We start from the raw sequence: 17,034 nt of genomic DNA, 5'->3' as shown, positions 1-17,034 counted from the left end.
ACATAACAAACGTTATAAGACAAACTAAATATTTTCCAGAAATAGATTTGTACGGTAAATTAAATAAAATCCAATCATTTACAATTCTGTAAAAAAAAAAAAAAAATTAAGTCAAATATTATATCATGAATTTTGTTTTGATTTACTCTCAAATTATAATTTTTTTACACTTTATTTTTAGGAAGAAAATTGTTTTGTTGTTCTATTGTTTCTGTTTATCATGTTAACATATTATTAAGGCATTTTGTAGGCACATTTAACACAAACAATTAAAAGGAAAACCCCGCAAAAACACCTGAAAGTCAGAAGTTTGATTTGATGTCAGATCTAAATAATAAATAAAAAAATATCGGTATCAGCTTCATTGTTAATAATATTGGCCTTATTATTATTATTATTTTTTTTTACCTTGTATTAGATTGATGCCAAAATATGTAGTACGCATCACACGCCTCTACTTTAAGTGTTTCACAATATCCTTTATTAACTTTATTCAAAATGGAAAAATTGGTTCACAGCTTTCATGGCTGCTATTTTGAAGTTGAAAGGGAAGGGCGGTGTGACGTCACCCCGTATGGGCAGCGGTGAATGATTGGCCACGCCCCTGTGCGGGAGTGGGCAGCCACTTTGAGCTCCGCTGCTGAAGTCTGATTGAAGCGGCTGAGAAGAAGCGAAACTACAGCAGAGGGAAGCGCACAGTCTGTACTCGGCCTGCTGTGGTTTGTAGGGTTTTTTTTTTGTTGTTGTCGTTGTTGTGACAGAGCTTTCTTGTTAAGATGGCGTATCACAGCCCCTACAGAGCCCCCCCGCAAATCAACGCGCCTCCGGACCAGAGCTTCCTGTGGAATATCTTCCAGAGGTGAGTGCGGAGACACGGCTCGGTTCCGCCGCCTGCCTCCCTCTCTCTCTCTCGCTCCGCTCCGCAGTGAGCACTCGCTGCTGTCGTAAGAGGCGGGAAGAGGAAGAGAGGCGGACTGGGTGGTGGTTCCGCCAAATTATTTCAGTGACAGTGCGTTTTTTTTTTGTTTTGTCTTTTTTTTTTTTTTTTTTTTTTCCTCCGGTCGTTTCTGCTGCTTTTTGGTTCATAGTAAAGGTCCTCGGGGAAATTCGTGACCCAGCGGAGGAAATACTACGGCAGTGTGCCTTTTCGTGAGCTGCATAGCCTGTGGCTGTGACTCGTCACTCAGCTGATCACAGCACAGAAGGTTTTAAGTGCCACAACAGTTTAATGCCAAACTAACAATCAGCTGGTTTCAGCAGAAGGAGTTCTAAAACCAGGGCTTGAAGGACCTCCAGGAGTCCTTGAAGGAGTCCTTGAAGGTTCTTACCTGCAACTTTATTCATACTAACATACCTGATAAATACTATTGAAACAAAGAAATCATTATTAATTCCAAAAAGGCCAGTGTAAATCCATGTGTTACATGTGGTGTATGTATGAGAACATTAGAGCTGACGAGGCTCTTGATGGTCATGAGGCTGAAATGTGTGTCAGCAGCTGTGGCAGTCAGAGTAGCAGGCAATCAGGGACATGTTGATTTGGTTTGGCCCCTGGTAATAATTGAAGTTATGTAATACTGCAGAGGATTTGCTTTCAACACTACTGAAATGCTGCAGGCATTTTTTTTTGGGGGGGGGGTTTGAACCAGCCCTTGCAAATTATTCATGTGGGGAGCAGAACTTCAGAATAATGCAGTGTGAGGTATGCATAGGTTCCTCCTGGACGTTGCTTATCTGCTGCTTCTTGAACCTATAGGTCATTTTTATAGACCTATATAAAAAAAAAAAAAGAAGGAAAATAAAGTCTGCAGCGTGAACGTAGTGTTTTCCAGAGCTGGATACGTTATTTTCCCCAAAGTTATTGAGTAAATAATCCATCCACCCCACAATTTTCTTACGGTTTGTATTTATTCAGGCTTCAGATTCAAATTCCTGACCTCTGCAGAAACATCTGCCAAGTATTCTGGGTAAACCTTTGTATTTACTCTTTAAAAACGTCTACAAATAGATGCAGAACTTTGGAATTCTGAGCTTTCATTGAGGACTATTGAATTTTGGTCCAAAACCCTGTTTTTTTTAGGTTTGCTGTCATAGAAACATAACTTCTAAAGACGACTTAATTGTATATATATATATATATATATATATATATATAAAGGCATAATGAGAGTAAATACCAAACACAAACCATGTGACAGTCATACAGTCCTGTCTCCCACATGCTCAGCCTCATCTGCAGGTCAATATCTGGCTGAGCTGGAATTCCCTGTCATGTGATCAGAGTCATTAGAGCGGCGTTGAGCCATGAGAGTTTTCTATTGGGTGTCATGACTGGACATGGATTGGGTACCACTATCGAGGTATGTTAAGGATTTAAAAGCCTAAAGTTTTTCCACATTTCTACTCAAACTGTTTAAATGGTTTTAAATAAGTCAGCCCTTAATTCATCTGAAAATATTTCTGGTTGGTAATTTCCATTCTGCCTCTAACCCACCTGTTGCTGCGCACTGCTGGGCAGCTGGCCGTAAGACGCAAAAGGCAGGGTTTCGGCCAGTCAGTAGCTGCGCTTCCATTACAAATGTGCTCAAAGCTTTTTCCATGTTCTGTTGCTGTTGGGAAAACCACAGTTTTTCAACTGCGGTGTTTCCAGTAAAGAAGAAATGCAATCAAAATAACACGTGAATAAGTTTGTCATTGCGATAAGTCATTAGAAATCATGGAGGTGATACGAGATACATTCATATTTCATCCATGGCACTAGAGCTCATCATCAACCACCAGAGGAGACGTCTATTTCTAATAGTAATGGTAACATAGAGTACGTAACATGTTTAATATTATATATTATAGCAATATCTAGAACTTCTGTTTATGATTTTGAGCTTCTTACAAGTCTCTTTTTAATGCATGTTGCTCCATGAAGTAATACTGTGTGAGTCATGTTTCTATTTTTTTCTGCTTTGATGACGGAATGGCAAAAATGTTTCCAAGTCGTCTTTCAGCAACACAGATTTGTTGCTGTGCAGGAATAAGAATGCTGATCATGTACAGTGGCTACTTATTGTCTAAGAACCAGAAGAAAGTGTTCTTGTTAGCGCAGTAGAAGTTGGGAAGTTTGGGATCTTCTTTTCCCCACCAGTGACTTCACCTTTCTCTCTCTTTCTCTCTCTTACTCTCATTCTTTCTTCGGCGTTTTTGTGTGGAAAGCAGAAAGGGCGTTGCTCCTCAGACATGTTGCATAATAGGAAAAAGTGAAACAGGGGGAAAAATCAGAGCAGTCTTCACTGACTCTGTTTCGTGTGTTTTTGTGTCGTCCCGGTTTGGTTTGTTAGACTCAGGTTTTGCGCTTGACAGCAGTGGGGATGGAAACTCCAGATGGTGCCTGTTCTGCGGGGGAAGAGGGAGATTTAATGATGCTTTTCAATTCACTCCTTCCCTGACTTGCGAGGTCACTTTGCCTGAGGCAGAATGAGCTGCCGAGATGGGGAGGTGGAGACACACTGAACGTGACACACAAACACACACACACACGCTTCTTTGAGTAGGTCAGTATTCAGGATGGGCGGCTCCTCTGCTGGCGCCGACCCAACCGATCTTTACCTTTGCTGTGACAAAACTTTCATTTACTCTTGACGTGCAGAGATGTTTTATTTTATTTTTTTTTTTATTCTGATTCCACCAAGCTGACGGAGCAGGTTTGTGTTTGTTTTCCTAATTCAAGCGGTCGGAACTGCACACAAACGTATACGTGTAAAAGAAGGCCACGTAGGCTTCAGAAATCTTATATACCGCAGCTGGGAGCAGAAACCTCAGCCCAAGCAGTCGGCGGTGGGCCGGTCCTGTGAGAGTGCGCGAGTGTGTGAGTACTGAAGGGTTTTCCCGTCTTCTCCCCCTCGCCTCTCCTCTCTGCTGGTATGTTTGCTGAGGGAGCGCTGCGTCAACAAGTCCAGGTTGCTAAGGAACGACTTAGTCACTGGATGTTTGACTAAACTCGATTAAAAGCGTCAGGCCATGGTGTGTGTCATTATCCGTTCTCATGACTCTGAGTCTCCGTGGAAGAGTCCCGAATCAAAAATATTAAGTAGCTGCTTCTTAAGCCTCTGTGGTGTCTTCTAAGAAAGCAACAATGTTCCTGATGTGAATTTTATCGTTTTTCTGCCTGTGATTTCTGTTCTTCAGCAGTAAGTGTAAAGTATACATCTACTGTATCTCCAATGCCAACAAACTCTGTAAACTTGTGCTTCGAGCTGTGGCTCCTCTATGGCAGTACCTGTCTTAAATAATGCTGAAAAACCTGTTGAGTAAGAGTCTCTTTACTTGGAACTTAGAAACATTGGGGGGGCGTAGACATCATATTGCATTCTATCTATAGCATACAGCATCAGAGCTAGCGACTCTAATAGACTGGACAAAATCACCAGGAAAGCTGGCTCTGTACTGGGACTAAGGCTGGAGTCCCTGGAAACTGTGGTGGAGAGGAGGACACTGAAGAAGGTTCTGTCTATTATGGACAATAAACAGCACCCTCTCCACCACATAGTGGACAGACAGCGGAGCACCTTCTCACATAGGCTGCTCCAGCTCCGCTGTCGTAGGGACAGATACAGGAAATCCTTCCTGCCACATGCCATCTCTCTGTACAATAAAAGCTAAATCATTGTTCTGCACTAATCAGTCCAATTTTGCACAACTGCACTGTGGCACACTTGCTGTACATATATTTACATATACATACTGTATCTGCATTTTGAATCTTTACAAGGTCTGCTCTTAAGTTGCTTTTTATATTAACAGCATTTCATATTTTTACAATCTATAGCATTTTATATTTTATTTCATCTACAACTACTACTCAGTGGTAGTTGTTGTTGTGTCTTGTCTCTATGCTGTAACTGCGAAGTAATTTCCCTGCTGGGATGAATAAAGTACTTCTATTCTATTCTATTCTATTCTATTCTATTCTATTCTATTCTATTCTATTCTATTCTATTCTATTCTATATGTCTCTGCACCATAACCTTAGGTCTACCAATGTTTGACATCATCACCATATTTATGTGGCAAGGCATATAAAGCTCTAAGTGTAAGGGTTTGTTTAGTCTGCCACTAGCTTTTCTCCTGAGCTGCTAAGCTAACCACTTTCTTCCATGTTGCTAAAGTTGTTGTGTTTGTTCCACCTAGTCTTTCCGGTTATTGAACTAATTGACAGCCCCATTATGCCATTCATTGGATAATATACTATGGAAGTAAAGGAGCATGTTTCACTTCAATAATTCAAAAGGACACTGACAAAATGCGAATGTATTTCTTTTACTTCGGTTTTTGCACTTCTTGTGACAGATTAACAAGTTCAAATTTTGAGTCTAAGTGATTTGTTCTTCCATCCATCCATTCAAACAGCTGTAGGTTACTTTCCAGATTGCCATCTGACTGAGTTGATCTAAGTGTGCTCAAATTGAGTGTACTTTGAGTATGACTTGACAATCACTCATAAGTCCAGCCCATTTACAACTTTATAAATGTCTACTATAAATCCATACTACAAATTGTATTTATTTTTTTATACAGTGACAAAAATAGACTGAGAACTTGACAAAAAATGTGAAGAAAACCTTAAAAAAATCTCACTTTTAATAAAAATTTATATATGCATTCACTTTTGATTTTGTTATTACATAGGAAATCATCCTAACTCTCTGAGATCTTTGAAAGCTGACTCTGCCGATAGACGTCATCCGTCTGCAGCGAAGCAAGTCAGCATTCTTTCTCACTTTGCTTTCTAAGTTTACTGGAAGCCAGTCTCTCCAGTCTCGCCCTGACAAGCTTTCTTGTTTGTCCCGATCACAGAAGTCCATTCACTCCTGCAGGCTTCTGAAACACTGGCACACGCTTGGTGTGATCAGATTTCCACAGGCGGGTGCCGATGTCAGCTGCTATTGTGTCTTCTAGTGTCTGTGGGTGTGAAGAGGGTAAAGTAAATGGGGCTAATCTGTGGATTTTTTTCCCCCCTTTCCTTTCAAGGGTTGACAAAGACCGGAGTGGAGTGATCTCAGACTCTGAGCTTCAGCAGGCCCTGTCCAATGGTACGTATTGATATGCTGCCGATGTGCCACTCCCAGTTTTGTTCCTTAAATCTCTGCCGCTGTTTACATGAAGCGGCTGACGAGCCGTAAGGACAGGAACGGAACGGGAATGGTATTTTTATCCCTGGGTTGGAGGTGTTGATTTATTTTTATCCCTGTATAGAATACATGGGGATGAAAGCTTCCAAGTGTTGCTTGAAAGGAAACACTTCAATTGTTCTCAGAGTCCTTGAAATATCAGAGACTCTGGAAATAAAACTTAGAACAAAACAGATTAGGTAGTGGCCACTAAAACCTTTTACAGTGGAATATGAAGTCAGAAGCATGAGTATTTTTTATGATCATTAACAGCAAACCAAATGTGTGTTTCCCAATTTTATGATCTACCTTAATTCCCAAGCCATTGGCAGTCCAACATATGATTGTTATGTCTGCTTGTGTTGATAAAATAGATATTCTCATGACTAATATCCCCGTTTTGTTGATTTGGGTTTCCCTTTCCCCCCCCCAACTTTCCTCCATTTTTTTTGTACCCTTTACACTAAATCTTTTTTTTTTTTTTTTTTACTTTCCATCAGTTTATTCCTCTTAACGGTTGAATATTTTTGATCAATAGTGGAGATAAAATCTTTCAAATTTTTTTCTATCGTTTCATGTTTTTTGTCTCGTTGTAATGTGCTGAGTCATCAAAATCAAATGGTTAATCTTAAAATAACGATCAAATAGTCCGAGCAAATGCACAAAAGTATAATCAGAGTAAACGCATAACTAGGTGTGCCGGAAATAGCTCTTCAAATCTACACTTGTTTATGTTACATGATGGATTAGTTGGACAAAAAAAAAAAATCAACAGAGACAGGAAGCTTGTATAGTCTTTAAAATGAACTCAGTATCTTCTCTGTCAAATGTGCATTGTATTTTAAATATATAACCTTTAAGGTTGCGGTGCTTAAAGGGTAGCGGTGTAACACGTCTCCTGTTTAAAAGAGGATGGAAGACATCAGTGAGGTGATCAGAGCAGCTGATGATGGAGGGTCAGTCACTCTTTAGGACTTTAGATTTCAAGTATCACACAGCGGGTTTCACTGCTCCTCCTTTCTTAGAAGCAAAGTTGAATGACGGACAAATCTTGTTGGCAAATAAACTGACTTTGTTGCGCTTCGTCTGAGAGAAGGGGCTTGAGCAGCGCGTACTGGAAAACTGCCTGTTTTCATACCACACATCACTGCTCCACACCTCCTCTTGAACTTGGTTTGAATGAGATCGCAGGACGGAAATGCGGCAAACTTTAGGGCATCATTTATCCAGAAGCTCTTACTTTGTTACACCAGTACTTTTGTTTCTTAAGAAGTTTATATCTGTATTTTGAAAGATTGTTGAACACGTTCCCTTTGGGGACAAAAAGCTTTAAGAGCCCAACACCCCTTTATTTATTTTTTCTTGAAAGGAGGAAAAAAAAAAAAAGTCTTGAGTCCAGAAGCAGCAGTGAAAGAGCGTTTTATCAGACTGCGCAGTGGCTCTTGCACAGCATACTGATTAGTGTTTACATTGTGCGTTTGTGCATGAATGCACAGGCTGGTGCTATTTATCAAGAAGATATTTGTGTTTTCTTTTTGCCAAGGTTCAGGTTGTTTATTTTTCCTCGTCACTGTCTGTGTGCGTGTCGGCGCTGTGAGTACCGAGCGTGCACCTTGCAGAGTGAGCGGCAGGCTTCCCGGCCCAGACTCCTCTGCCAGTTCATTACCTTCATTGTGACATGAAACGGAGCCAACGAAGCCGAACACACGCGGCGCTGCATCCCGTCCCGCAGAGCGCTCGCTTAAGCCACCAACACTGAAAGGGCAGGGCCGTTTGTTGTGGCTCTGTAAAAGCTGTTCAACAGTTTTTAGGTACCAATTAAACTTTGTAGAATTTCTCTTTTTCTAAAATTGCTTTATGTGAAATCATTCAGTCTGTTCTTCCTGTTCAAATCGGCAGAGATCCTTCCTCTGTTCCTTTCGAGGTCGAATGTGTGTTATGAACCACATTAGCTTAGTAATTCTCCTAAAGTTAGTTTGTTTCTTTGTTTGTATTAACTACACGCCTGCTAATAAGTCGCATCTCTCTGTGCTCTACCTCCTCTCTTCCCTTTCTCAGTCCAGGTTGTGACAGAATGGCCTACATATCGAATCTGCAATTGTCGCATTAAAATATATATGTTATGCAATTTTGTTTTTATTATCGTCTCCCTGCTGACTTGCCTTTGCGCAGCAGAGAGCAGAAATGCAATCAGATTTACTGTCCTCTTTACTTTAACTCTGTAGAAACGGCAGTGTGGTAAAACTGCTGACGGGCAGAGCTGGCCGAGCGGCACAGCTTGAGAAGCTTATTCAGCAGTCTTCACATTTGCGCTCGTACAGTAGCAGCAGTTTGTAAGATCTGATGGGCTTTTGAGTCAGTTTGACAGAAGAATAGGAAAGCCAGACAGAGTTGGACTCTGTCATTTCTTTAGCCGACGACATGAGGCACCAGGGTTGTCGCAGGTGTCCTGCAGTCATGACTGTCACAAACCAGAAAGCCACAGCTGTTGACCGTTACTGCCGTAGCGTGACTCGGATTCAGAAGGAACCGACTTGTTGTTAAACATCCAGACACCATGCAGTGCCGCTTGCCCGCTTCCGAGTTTTAGAATCAGTCGAGCGTACAGGTAACGGGGCGGTAGCCAAGAGTTGAACAATTGCGTGTGAGCCCTTAAGCCTTAGTGAAAAAGAGAGCGACGTCGTGCAGTTTGGGGATGTTTTGATGTGTTTTTACTGGTCCCAACTTTCCCTCCAGCAACTTACTGTTTAGAGATGCAAAGAAAGTCATAAATAAATAAATCTTTGCTATCCAACAAGTAAATAATGTACTGGCACAATGGTGGATGCTGGAATGGAGGCACGGATTGCATTTTGGGAGGAAATTTTCCTTAGCTGATCCATCAGATAGAAGCTTAGGAAAAAGGTTCTGATCTGAGTAATTTCAAACTTATAGAGTTGCTATGAAATACATCATTAAAGTTAATAAAGTCAATAAAACTCTACATTCCATCACTATAATAGACTGGATTAACATTGTTATTGTGACCAGCTTACCTCTTTGAACAGACAGTGTAGTATCTGTTTTACACATCCACAGCCCTTATAACCCCTTTGATTTTGCTCCTGCTGATGTTTTTCATGTGGAGCAACAGCTAGCTTAAGTGCTCAATTTGCTTTTTTGCTTTTTTAGAGTGTCTTGTTCTGATATTGATATTGGAAATTGGTTCAATATCAGACAAGAAAGCAAGTGTTGGATTATATTGGCCTGCATCAAAAATCTTCAACATAAACATGCTGATGAAAGCAATCTGGTTTTATCTGCATTTCTGTTCAGCAGTGCCTGAATGCAAACCTACTGGTTAATAATAAATGGATGAGTTGTTCTCATGCCTATTGCTTTTGACTATTGGTCTTTGTTTGAGTAATGCCACATGAACAAGCCTTTTCTAACAATCCGCACTAAAAAATACGTAATAAAAGTGTGTATGGTTTGTGCCGATATTATATCGGGTCAATATTGGTATTGGCCAATAGTCAAATTGGCCTTCCAATATCGGTATATTGGAAGTGGAAAAAATTGTATCGGGGACACTCGTAATCCTTTTGGAGGTTATGCAGTGACTATTTCATTATTAATGTGCGCTTAAGAAAACTCTGTAAGGAGCACTCTTCATTTAACAGTTACTTAGCAGTATTAATTTTGCTCAGCAGGCTGATTTGTTAAAGGTTTTTGTTTATCTGTCTTTATTTGAAGCCTGACTTGTGTCTTTTTTGCCCCTCAGTCACACGTCTGTGCCGGTCTGACAGGACGTGGTTCCTGCGTGTTCTGAGACTACTTTGTGAGTTCTAATATTGAACATTTAAGATCTGTTTGGGAAAGTGTATATCGATGTGTGGCTGCTTATGCAAAGCGCGCAAGCACAAGCGTCTCAGTGAGCTCCGACGGGGCCGTTATGTGTTTGTGTACACACTGCGGTCGGAGCGCTCTGTTTTTCCACCAGGCTGCCTCTTTCTTCACCTCCTACGTTCCTTCTCCACCTCACTGCTCGCTGTTGGGTTGGCGGGTCAGAGAGCACAGTGTGTGGACGGGACAGAGGGTGGATTGTCCCGGCTTCCCGTTACAGAGAGAGAGAGAGAGAGACGCACACTGAAACTGGACTGCCCCCCCGCGCTTCCTCTCTGGACAGCCGCGGTCTATCCAGCATACATCGGTGACCTCACAGCTTGCTCCCGCTGTGAAACGTTTGGGTACTCGGCTTTGTGAGCTGAAGAATCTGTGTAGCTGGAAAGGTCACAGGCTTGTTCGGGGCTCTGCCTTTGGACATTTTTTGACGGCTCTGTCACTGGAACAAGATTGACGTCCCTCTTTTATCTGTCTCTTAAAATAGAAACAAAATATAATAATGAGGAACGGATCTCAGATTAAGGCATGCATACAGAAGGAATGGGCTGGTTTGAGATAAAATGTCACCTTTTTATGGCAGAAGGAAATGTAAACTTCTTTTGATATCAGCCAATTCGGAACCGCCAGGTCAGGCTTTTTATCGATCCGTAATTGGCGATTTACCAGAAAACTGCAATCGGTTCTTCTTAATTGTTGCCAAATCAAGAAACAAATGAACTGGGCCTGAACAAACTAATCACGATTGATCGATTATTAAAATAATCGTCAACTAACTTAGTAATCAATTAATCCTTAAATGGAGTATAAAAAGGTCATTTGCTGAAATAACACGCTCAGAGCAGTAATTAAGTCAGAGTTCTACAAAAAACACATTTAATCAGAAGAACCAGCAGAGTGAGCGATTACAGGAGTTGTTCTTTCTGGCAGTAAAATGAAATTTCTTTCAATCCCCAAAGCTTGTTGGGTGACCTGAAGAGAAAAAGATAAAAAAGAAAAAGGACTTTGGATGACCTAGAGATTGTGCAAAGAGGAATGAGGAAAGATTCCTCTCTGTGAATGCCACAGACTTGAGAAATGTTGTCAGGGAAGTCGGTGTAGCAGTTTCTAGTTTAGTCAACGCCCCACCGTCAGCAAAGGCAGGTGTTTAAAAAGTGATTTGTTCCTCCTGTTTCCTCTCTTGTTTCATGCGGCCGAACGGACCCGCACGTCGCTGGAAATGAATTTCCGGGCCTTTGAAGCGAACCGCTCTAACTGCAGTGTAAAACTGCTAGCACGGCCCTTAAAACAGAGCTAACTTTCCGTTTTAATCAAGATTTACAGACTTCACTGCTCATGAGCGCTGTTGAGGTTTGATGTCTTCCAAACAGGCAGAGAGAAAAAAGGATATTCCTATGGTTAAATAAAACTAGAGTGAAACACAATAAGCCATGATCAGCATTCCCACAGATGAAAAAGGAAACGTTCTCGATTCTGGCCCAAGACCCAGTTTGAGCCTCAGTTCTGATCCCAGAACAGCCCCTCTCCTCATCAATAAAACAAAGCAAACGAAGAGAGAAGAAATGACCTGTTTCCTGGAGTACATGAAGCTTTTCTTCAGTCCTTTCGTTTATTTCAACCTCGGATCGGATCAAGGTGAATGTTCAGTGCATCTCTGCTTTTTATTTAAATGAGTGGCTCTTATCTCTCGCTGCAGACTTGCTCAGTGCAGAAAGCAGGAGCAGCGTTTTGTTTCTTTCCATGCACTTTTAGGGTTTGCGGGTAAAATTTTAAGTTGCACTCTTAGGTCAGCAAAATGAAATGAAGCGCTCCCAGCTACTGTAACAATACCTAATAATAAGTCTTGCTTTTCCTTTTTTTTTTTTTTGGAGAAGCTTATCTTCTTATCCTTCTACTTTCTTCTTTATTTCTGCTATTAAACTGCTGCCCTGCGACAAAGAGACTTGGTGACTCAGCAAAGATTTAGACCCCCGTACAAGTTGCAGGGACTTGAGAGTTGACGGTTTTATTTTCTGTGATTGAAGATGGACCGCTAGAGAAAGAAAGAACTGGTTTGGTGTGTGTGTGTGTGTGTGTGTGTGGCTTTAAAGTGCCACCCATCTCAGGGTTTTCTCTTAATTCGTTTCTCTTTTAACCACGACTTACGACAAACTGTTAGTTGTGGTCATTTGATGAACGCTTCACTTTTCTGCTTCTGTCAGGACTGTATTGGTGTTAGCTGTTCGGTTATTGTTTGATGCACAACTCTTCACTGCTTTACTGACAAAATACTAGCCAAAGCAAGAGGAGGAAGTGGCAGAGGAAGCTAAAATCAGAGATGTGCAGAGGCGGTTTTTCCTGACTTGCTTCTGCTTCTTTTTTTTTTTTTGGTAAAGAGGACAGAAGACTGATTCACATTTATTTTAATTTTTAGATATAAAAAAAAAACACTAAGTGCTAGCGGATCATGGAATTAAAGGAGAATTTCCAGTTTCCGTCTCTGCATAAAAACAACAATTTTAATGCACAAATTTTTTCTTCTTTCTATTTTTCTAACTTAAAAAAAATGACAGAAAATTTACAAAACTATTTGGATTTTCTGGACAACAGCTTTTAACATATTCTTTTCACACATATTATATTAACTTTAAGTCCAAAATTAGGCTTATCTTTATTTATATTATATATGTATATACATACATATATATATAAACAAAAAGTATTTACTTGTAAGTAATTACAGATTTGAAAGACATGACTCTTTCAGATTTTATTTAAGTATATTTTCGTCTCCCCCTGCTGGCCAGCATAAGAATGGACTTTTAAAGTACTTCTGTACAGTTTTCCTTTTAATTCCTTCAGGCTGTCTGTCATTAATATACTGTATTGTGATTCAAATATGGGCAAATAGTTTGTTTATGCAAAAAAACGTGAAATTGATAAGGAACGTCATAAATTAGCCCACGCTTTGCAACCATCCTGATAGTATCTTTTCATAAGACAAGATATGAAAAAAATGCCAAAAAGAAGAAAGGCTGGAATATGGTGGCAAAGTTGTGATTTGTTTTGAGAGCAGCGATAAGAGGAATAAATATTTCTGAAGATAATCTTAAATTGCGTCATCTGCTTCAGCTTTTCTGCGTCACATTAACATTCTTCCTTATTTTGTTTCGTTCCTTTCCTATGATTATTAACATGCTGCTTTTCGATTCCCAGGAACATGGACTCCCTTCAACCCGGTGACGGTCCGCTCCATCATCTGTAAGTAACTGCTAACGGCGACACGCCCCGCGTTTTACACAGTGGCCTCTTCTTTTAAAATTTCTTTTCCTGCTGAGACCTGTTTGAGTTGTTTATCTGTCCCCGCCGCGCCACAACGACCAGATTAAGCCATTAAGTCGCGAGGACACAGACAGACTTATCTTTTGTGGCGCTCCAGTGGGAAAACCGCAGCCGACAATAAGATGGAGCTGAAAGCAGCATCTGCAGCAGAACAGGAACGCTGGCTCAGACTCCACTTATCGATTCGTCAGAGTTTGGAGGCTCGGGTTGCAAACTTTTTAGCTCTGCAGTGTAGTCGCAGCCTTGATTCTACTTTGGCACAGATGCAAAAGAAAACGACTTTTTTATTTTTTAATTGAACTTTTTCATCTCTTGATGTGTTGTAGCTTTAAGAGTAAATCGCTACAATTCTCTCTCCTCCCGTTTGTACCGAGCGCAGTAAATCCATTGTTTTATGGTCTTGCAGCGAGAAGCACATCATGCGATAACGCTCCCTTTGTTGGGCCGTAATTGGATTGATCCGCATGAGAGTGAGGAAATGGGAGTAGTGGTGCTTGGAGCTGTTTTATTTCTTTGTGACTTATGTAGCAGGAATTCTAAAACACACCATTAAACCCTCCTGTTAATCTGTAGAGATGCACCACTGTCTCTCAATTCAAAGTATTCACACCATTTGAACTTTTTCACATTTTATCACATAACACAACCATTTATGTAATTTTTGGGGGGATTTTCTTTTGTGACAGATCAAAACAAAGAAGCAAATACTCTTTGGCATGGAGAGAATTATTCAGAATGGGTCATGAACAGGTTACACAAGAAGTCGATGGCATGTTGAGGAGCTTGTACAATTATTTAGATCAGCCGCATCTCAGCAGGGATATATCTAAAATTAGAGGTGCACTGATAAGTCAGATGGCCGATCGATAATGGTCGATACTTCCACAAAGTTTTGAAAATAAGCCATTGTTCCCTTTTGCTCTGTTGTGAGAGAGGGCTGACTGAAAGACCCGCCTGGTCACCCCACTGTTGCCAACTTAGCAACTTTGTCACTATATTTAGCAACTTCTCAGACATAAAAAAATATCATTGTAGGCCAAAATCAAAATCTGCAAGTCGGTGGCGATGCAGGGGACACAGTGAGCTTGTGCAAGTCAGTTACTACTAACATTTTTGTGTGAGTGACCCTCCATCCTCATTATGAATGATGCTTCCTTCCTCTGTTGCAATCGTGCGCTAGTTTGTGTTGTTCTGTCACAAACGTCTTTTAAGGTTTGTAGATTGTAGCGTGGCAAAATATGAAAACCTCAAGCATGAGGAATACCAGAAGTCTGAGCTGGTTCTGCTTCCCTCCTCTCAGCCATGTTTGACAGGGAAAACAAAGGCGGCGTCAACTTCAACGAGTTCGCCGGCGTGTGGAAGTACATCACAGACTGGCAGAACATCTTCAGGACCTATGACAGGGACAACTCGGGCTTCATCGACAGGAACGAGCTCAAGCAGGCACTGACCGGATTCGGTGAGCAGCAAAGTATGCTTTTAGTAGTTCAAATTTGTTGTCCTTGGTGGAGGGCTGCAACTGCTGGGCGCTCTGTCCAGCGGCATGCCAGGAGAATGGTACAGAGTTTTACCTCAGTTTACACTTGCCACTTGACTGGGTTGATCTTTACTTCCCACCTTTTCTGTTAATCATTCATTTAGGTTAAACATTTATCTTCCTCTTAAGTATTAGAGGCAGGTTTAAAAACAGAAAACCCCTTTTACTTGTTTTCTGTATGTAGTTTGATTGGCAGTATAAGATGTTTGTGTCTTAACCTTCATCAGTCGCTACCAAAACCTGTCGGTCTGCTTTAACGCAGTCCTGTTAAAATGCTCCAGATAATTCACTGTAAATTTTCCCTAGTTCATCTTGTCTGTTTGATGTAACGTTTGATTACCTTACATCTAAAACTTGTGTCTAAAGTAAAAAAAAAAAAAAAAAAGATATAGTTTTTTTTTAATGAAATACACTGGATAGCCAGTGGAGATCCAGTGGATAGCCAGTGGAGATCCAGTGGAGCTCAAGTAGAGAGTCACTGGAAATTCTCTGGATATCCAGTGAAAATCCAGTGGCTCTCCAGCTGTTTTTTTACTTTTTTTTTTTAAACTGTTAAAAAACAAATGGAGACTGCCTATGAAACATTATTACTGTTGCATTGCAGGCTACCGTCTATCAGACCAGTTCTACGGCACTCTGATAGAGAAGTTTGACCGGCAGAGGAAGGGACAGGTGGCCTTTGATGACTTCATCCAGTGTTGCATTGTATTACAGGTAACAGATAAACAATTGAAGCAAATGACTGTGATGCTGCCTCATAACAAATATTTTCCTGTTGGATAACTTTTTTTTTTTTTTTACACATTGTAATCATAGAAGCTAGTAAATTAGAGGCAAGATTAACAAATGTTGTGGTCTGAAAGCTGAAAGCTACTAGAAAAACTGTTTTACACAAGGAACAATTTTAATTTTTACTGTTTTTAAACAGTCACACAACAGACATTAAATGGTCTGAAATATGCAGCACATAAATGAATAATATGCCTCTCTAGAAGTTTACAGTTCCAGTTTTTGTGGTTTGTGGTGATTTTGTGTGGCGTGTGTGAAGATGTTGTTGTAGCCCATCGTTTGAGCTCGCTTATCATGGCTGTTTTGTCGTCTCCGCAGAGGTTGACTGACGTTTTCAGGCGATACGACACAGACCAGGACGGCTGGATCCAAGTTTCCTACGAACAGTATCTTTCCATGGTCTTTAATGTCGTATAACGCAGATGAAGGCCGCAGAAGAGCACAACTGGACACAACTGTGCCAAAACTCCCGGCACCCTCTGGATGTCTGCCTGGGTGGACACTACAACATTTACATTTTTTTTTTTTTTTAAACCTAGTCTAAGCCTGATTTGGAGATGAGAAGCTATAATCTTAAAGTTAGAAAAAAAAATAAGTGCTTGAGATATGGTAAGAAAAAAAAAAAAAGAATCTTGTAGTGTTTTGTTTGGTGACAAAATCCGAACAGGTCCATGCTGGGGACCGTGGGTTTGGGACAATTATGGACACATCTGTCTTATCTGTCTGTTAAGTCTGTCTGTTAATGTCGACACATTTTTAATGTCTTAAACTTAAGCGATTGAAGAAAGATGTTTCTGTTGAGTAAAATAATACATTGTAAATATAATTTGCATGCTTTTCAGGGAAATTAAGCCCCATGTTGAAGCATGCTGTCCCTTTCTTTTGACTTGTCCTCTGCCCTCTTTGCTCAAAGCCATGTTTACAAAAACTGTGAAAGCAGGTGACGCTCTGCTTTGAGGTTCACTGACATGCCAGCTTACATGCCATATTTGTATGAACATATTTTTAACAGCAAATATTTAACGCTAGAACATGATTTTTGGTAGAGGGTGAGCATAATTATATCTTTAGTTTGGCTTTTTTGTTTCTGTGCATGATGCCTTAAAATGTGTAATAAAAAAAAAACACAAATATTAAAAGAAATCTTTTATTAAAAAAGGCCCTCCAATGTTGAATATGCACTCTTTATTTAAAGGATGAAAATAAAAGTAGAAATACTACTTTTCTACCAATAACTCAGTTAGAAGCAGACATTCCACAAAAACATGGTGAATTATGTCAAAGTACAAGTTATGTCTCATCTACTTGCATATTCTTAATGATGGCATATCTTTATTTCCTGTT

The 17,034-nt window shown here is 40.4% G+C and overlaps 1 protein-coding gene across 2 annotated transcripts; it reads left to right on the top strand.

Moving 5' to 3' along the window:
* Positions 1 to 606: 606 nt before the first annotated feature.
* Positions 607 to 16,852, top strand: pdcd6 (programmed cell death 6). Of its 2 annotated transcripts, none has more exons than XM_023326369.1 (6): positions 607 to 859; positions 6,022 to 6,083; positions 13,239 to 13,283; positions 14,665 to 14,835; positions 15,506 to 15,615; positions 16,009 to 16,852. In XM_023326369.1, exons 1-6 carry the CDS (start codon positions 777 to 779, stop codon positions 16,105 to 16,107), a joined length of 570 nt encoding a protein of 189 aa, XP_023182137.1. In that variant the 5' UTR covers positions 607 to 776; the 3' UTR covers positions 16,108 to 16,852. The 2 variants fall into 2 exon arrangements, with proteins under 2 accessions (XP_023182137.1, XP_005803700.1); XM_005803643.3 differs by having other exon boundaries at positions 612 to 859; positions 14,665 to 14,823.
* The last annotated feature ends 182 nt before the right edge of the window (positions 16,853 to 17,034 follow it).

This window comes from Xiphophorus maculatus, chromosome 21 (assembly GCF_002775205.1).
Source record: "Xiphophorus maculatus strain JP 163 A chromosome 21, X_maculatus-5.0-male, whole genome shotgun sequence".
NCBI lineage: Eukaryota > Metazoa > Chordata > Actinopteri > Cyprinodontiformes > Poeciliidae > Xiphophorus > Xiphophorus maculatus.
Note: the sequence above shows the minus strand (reverse complement) of the source record. Positions and strands in the feature narration are given on the sequence as shown.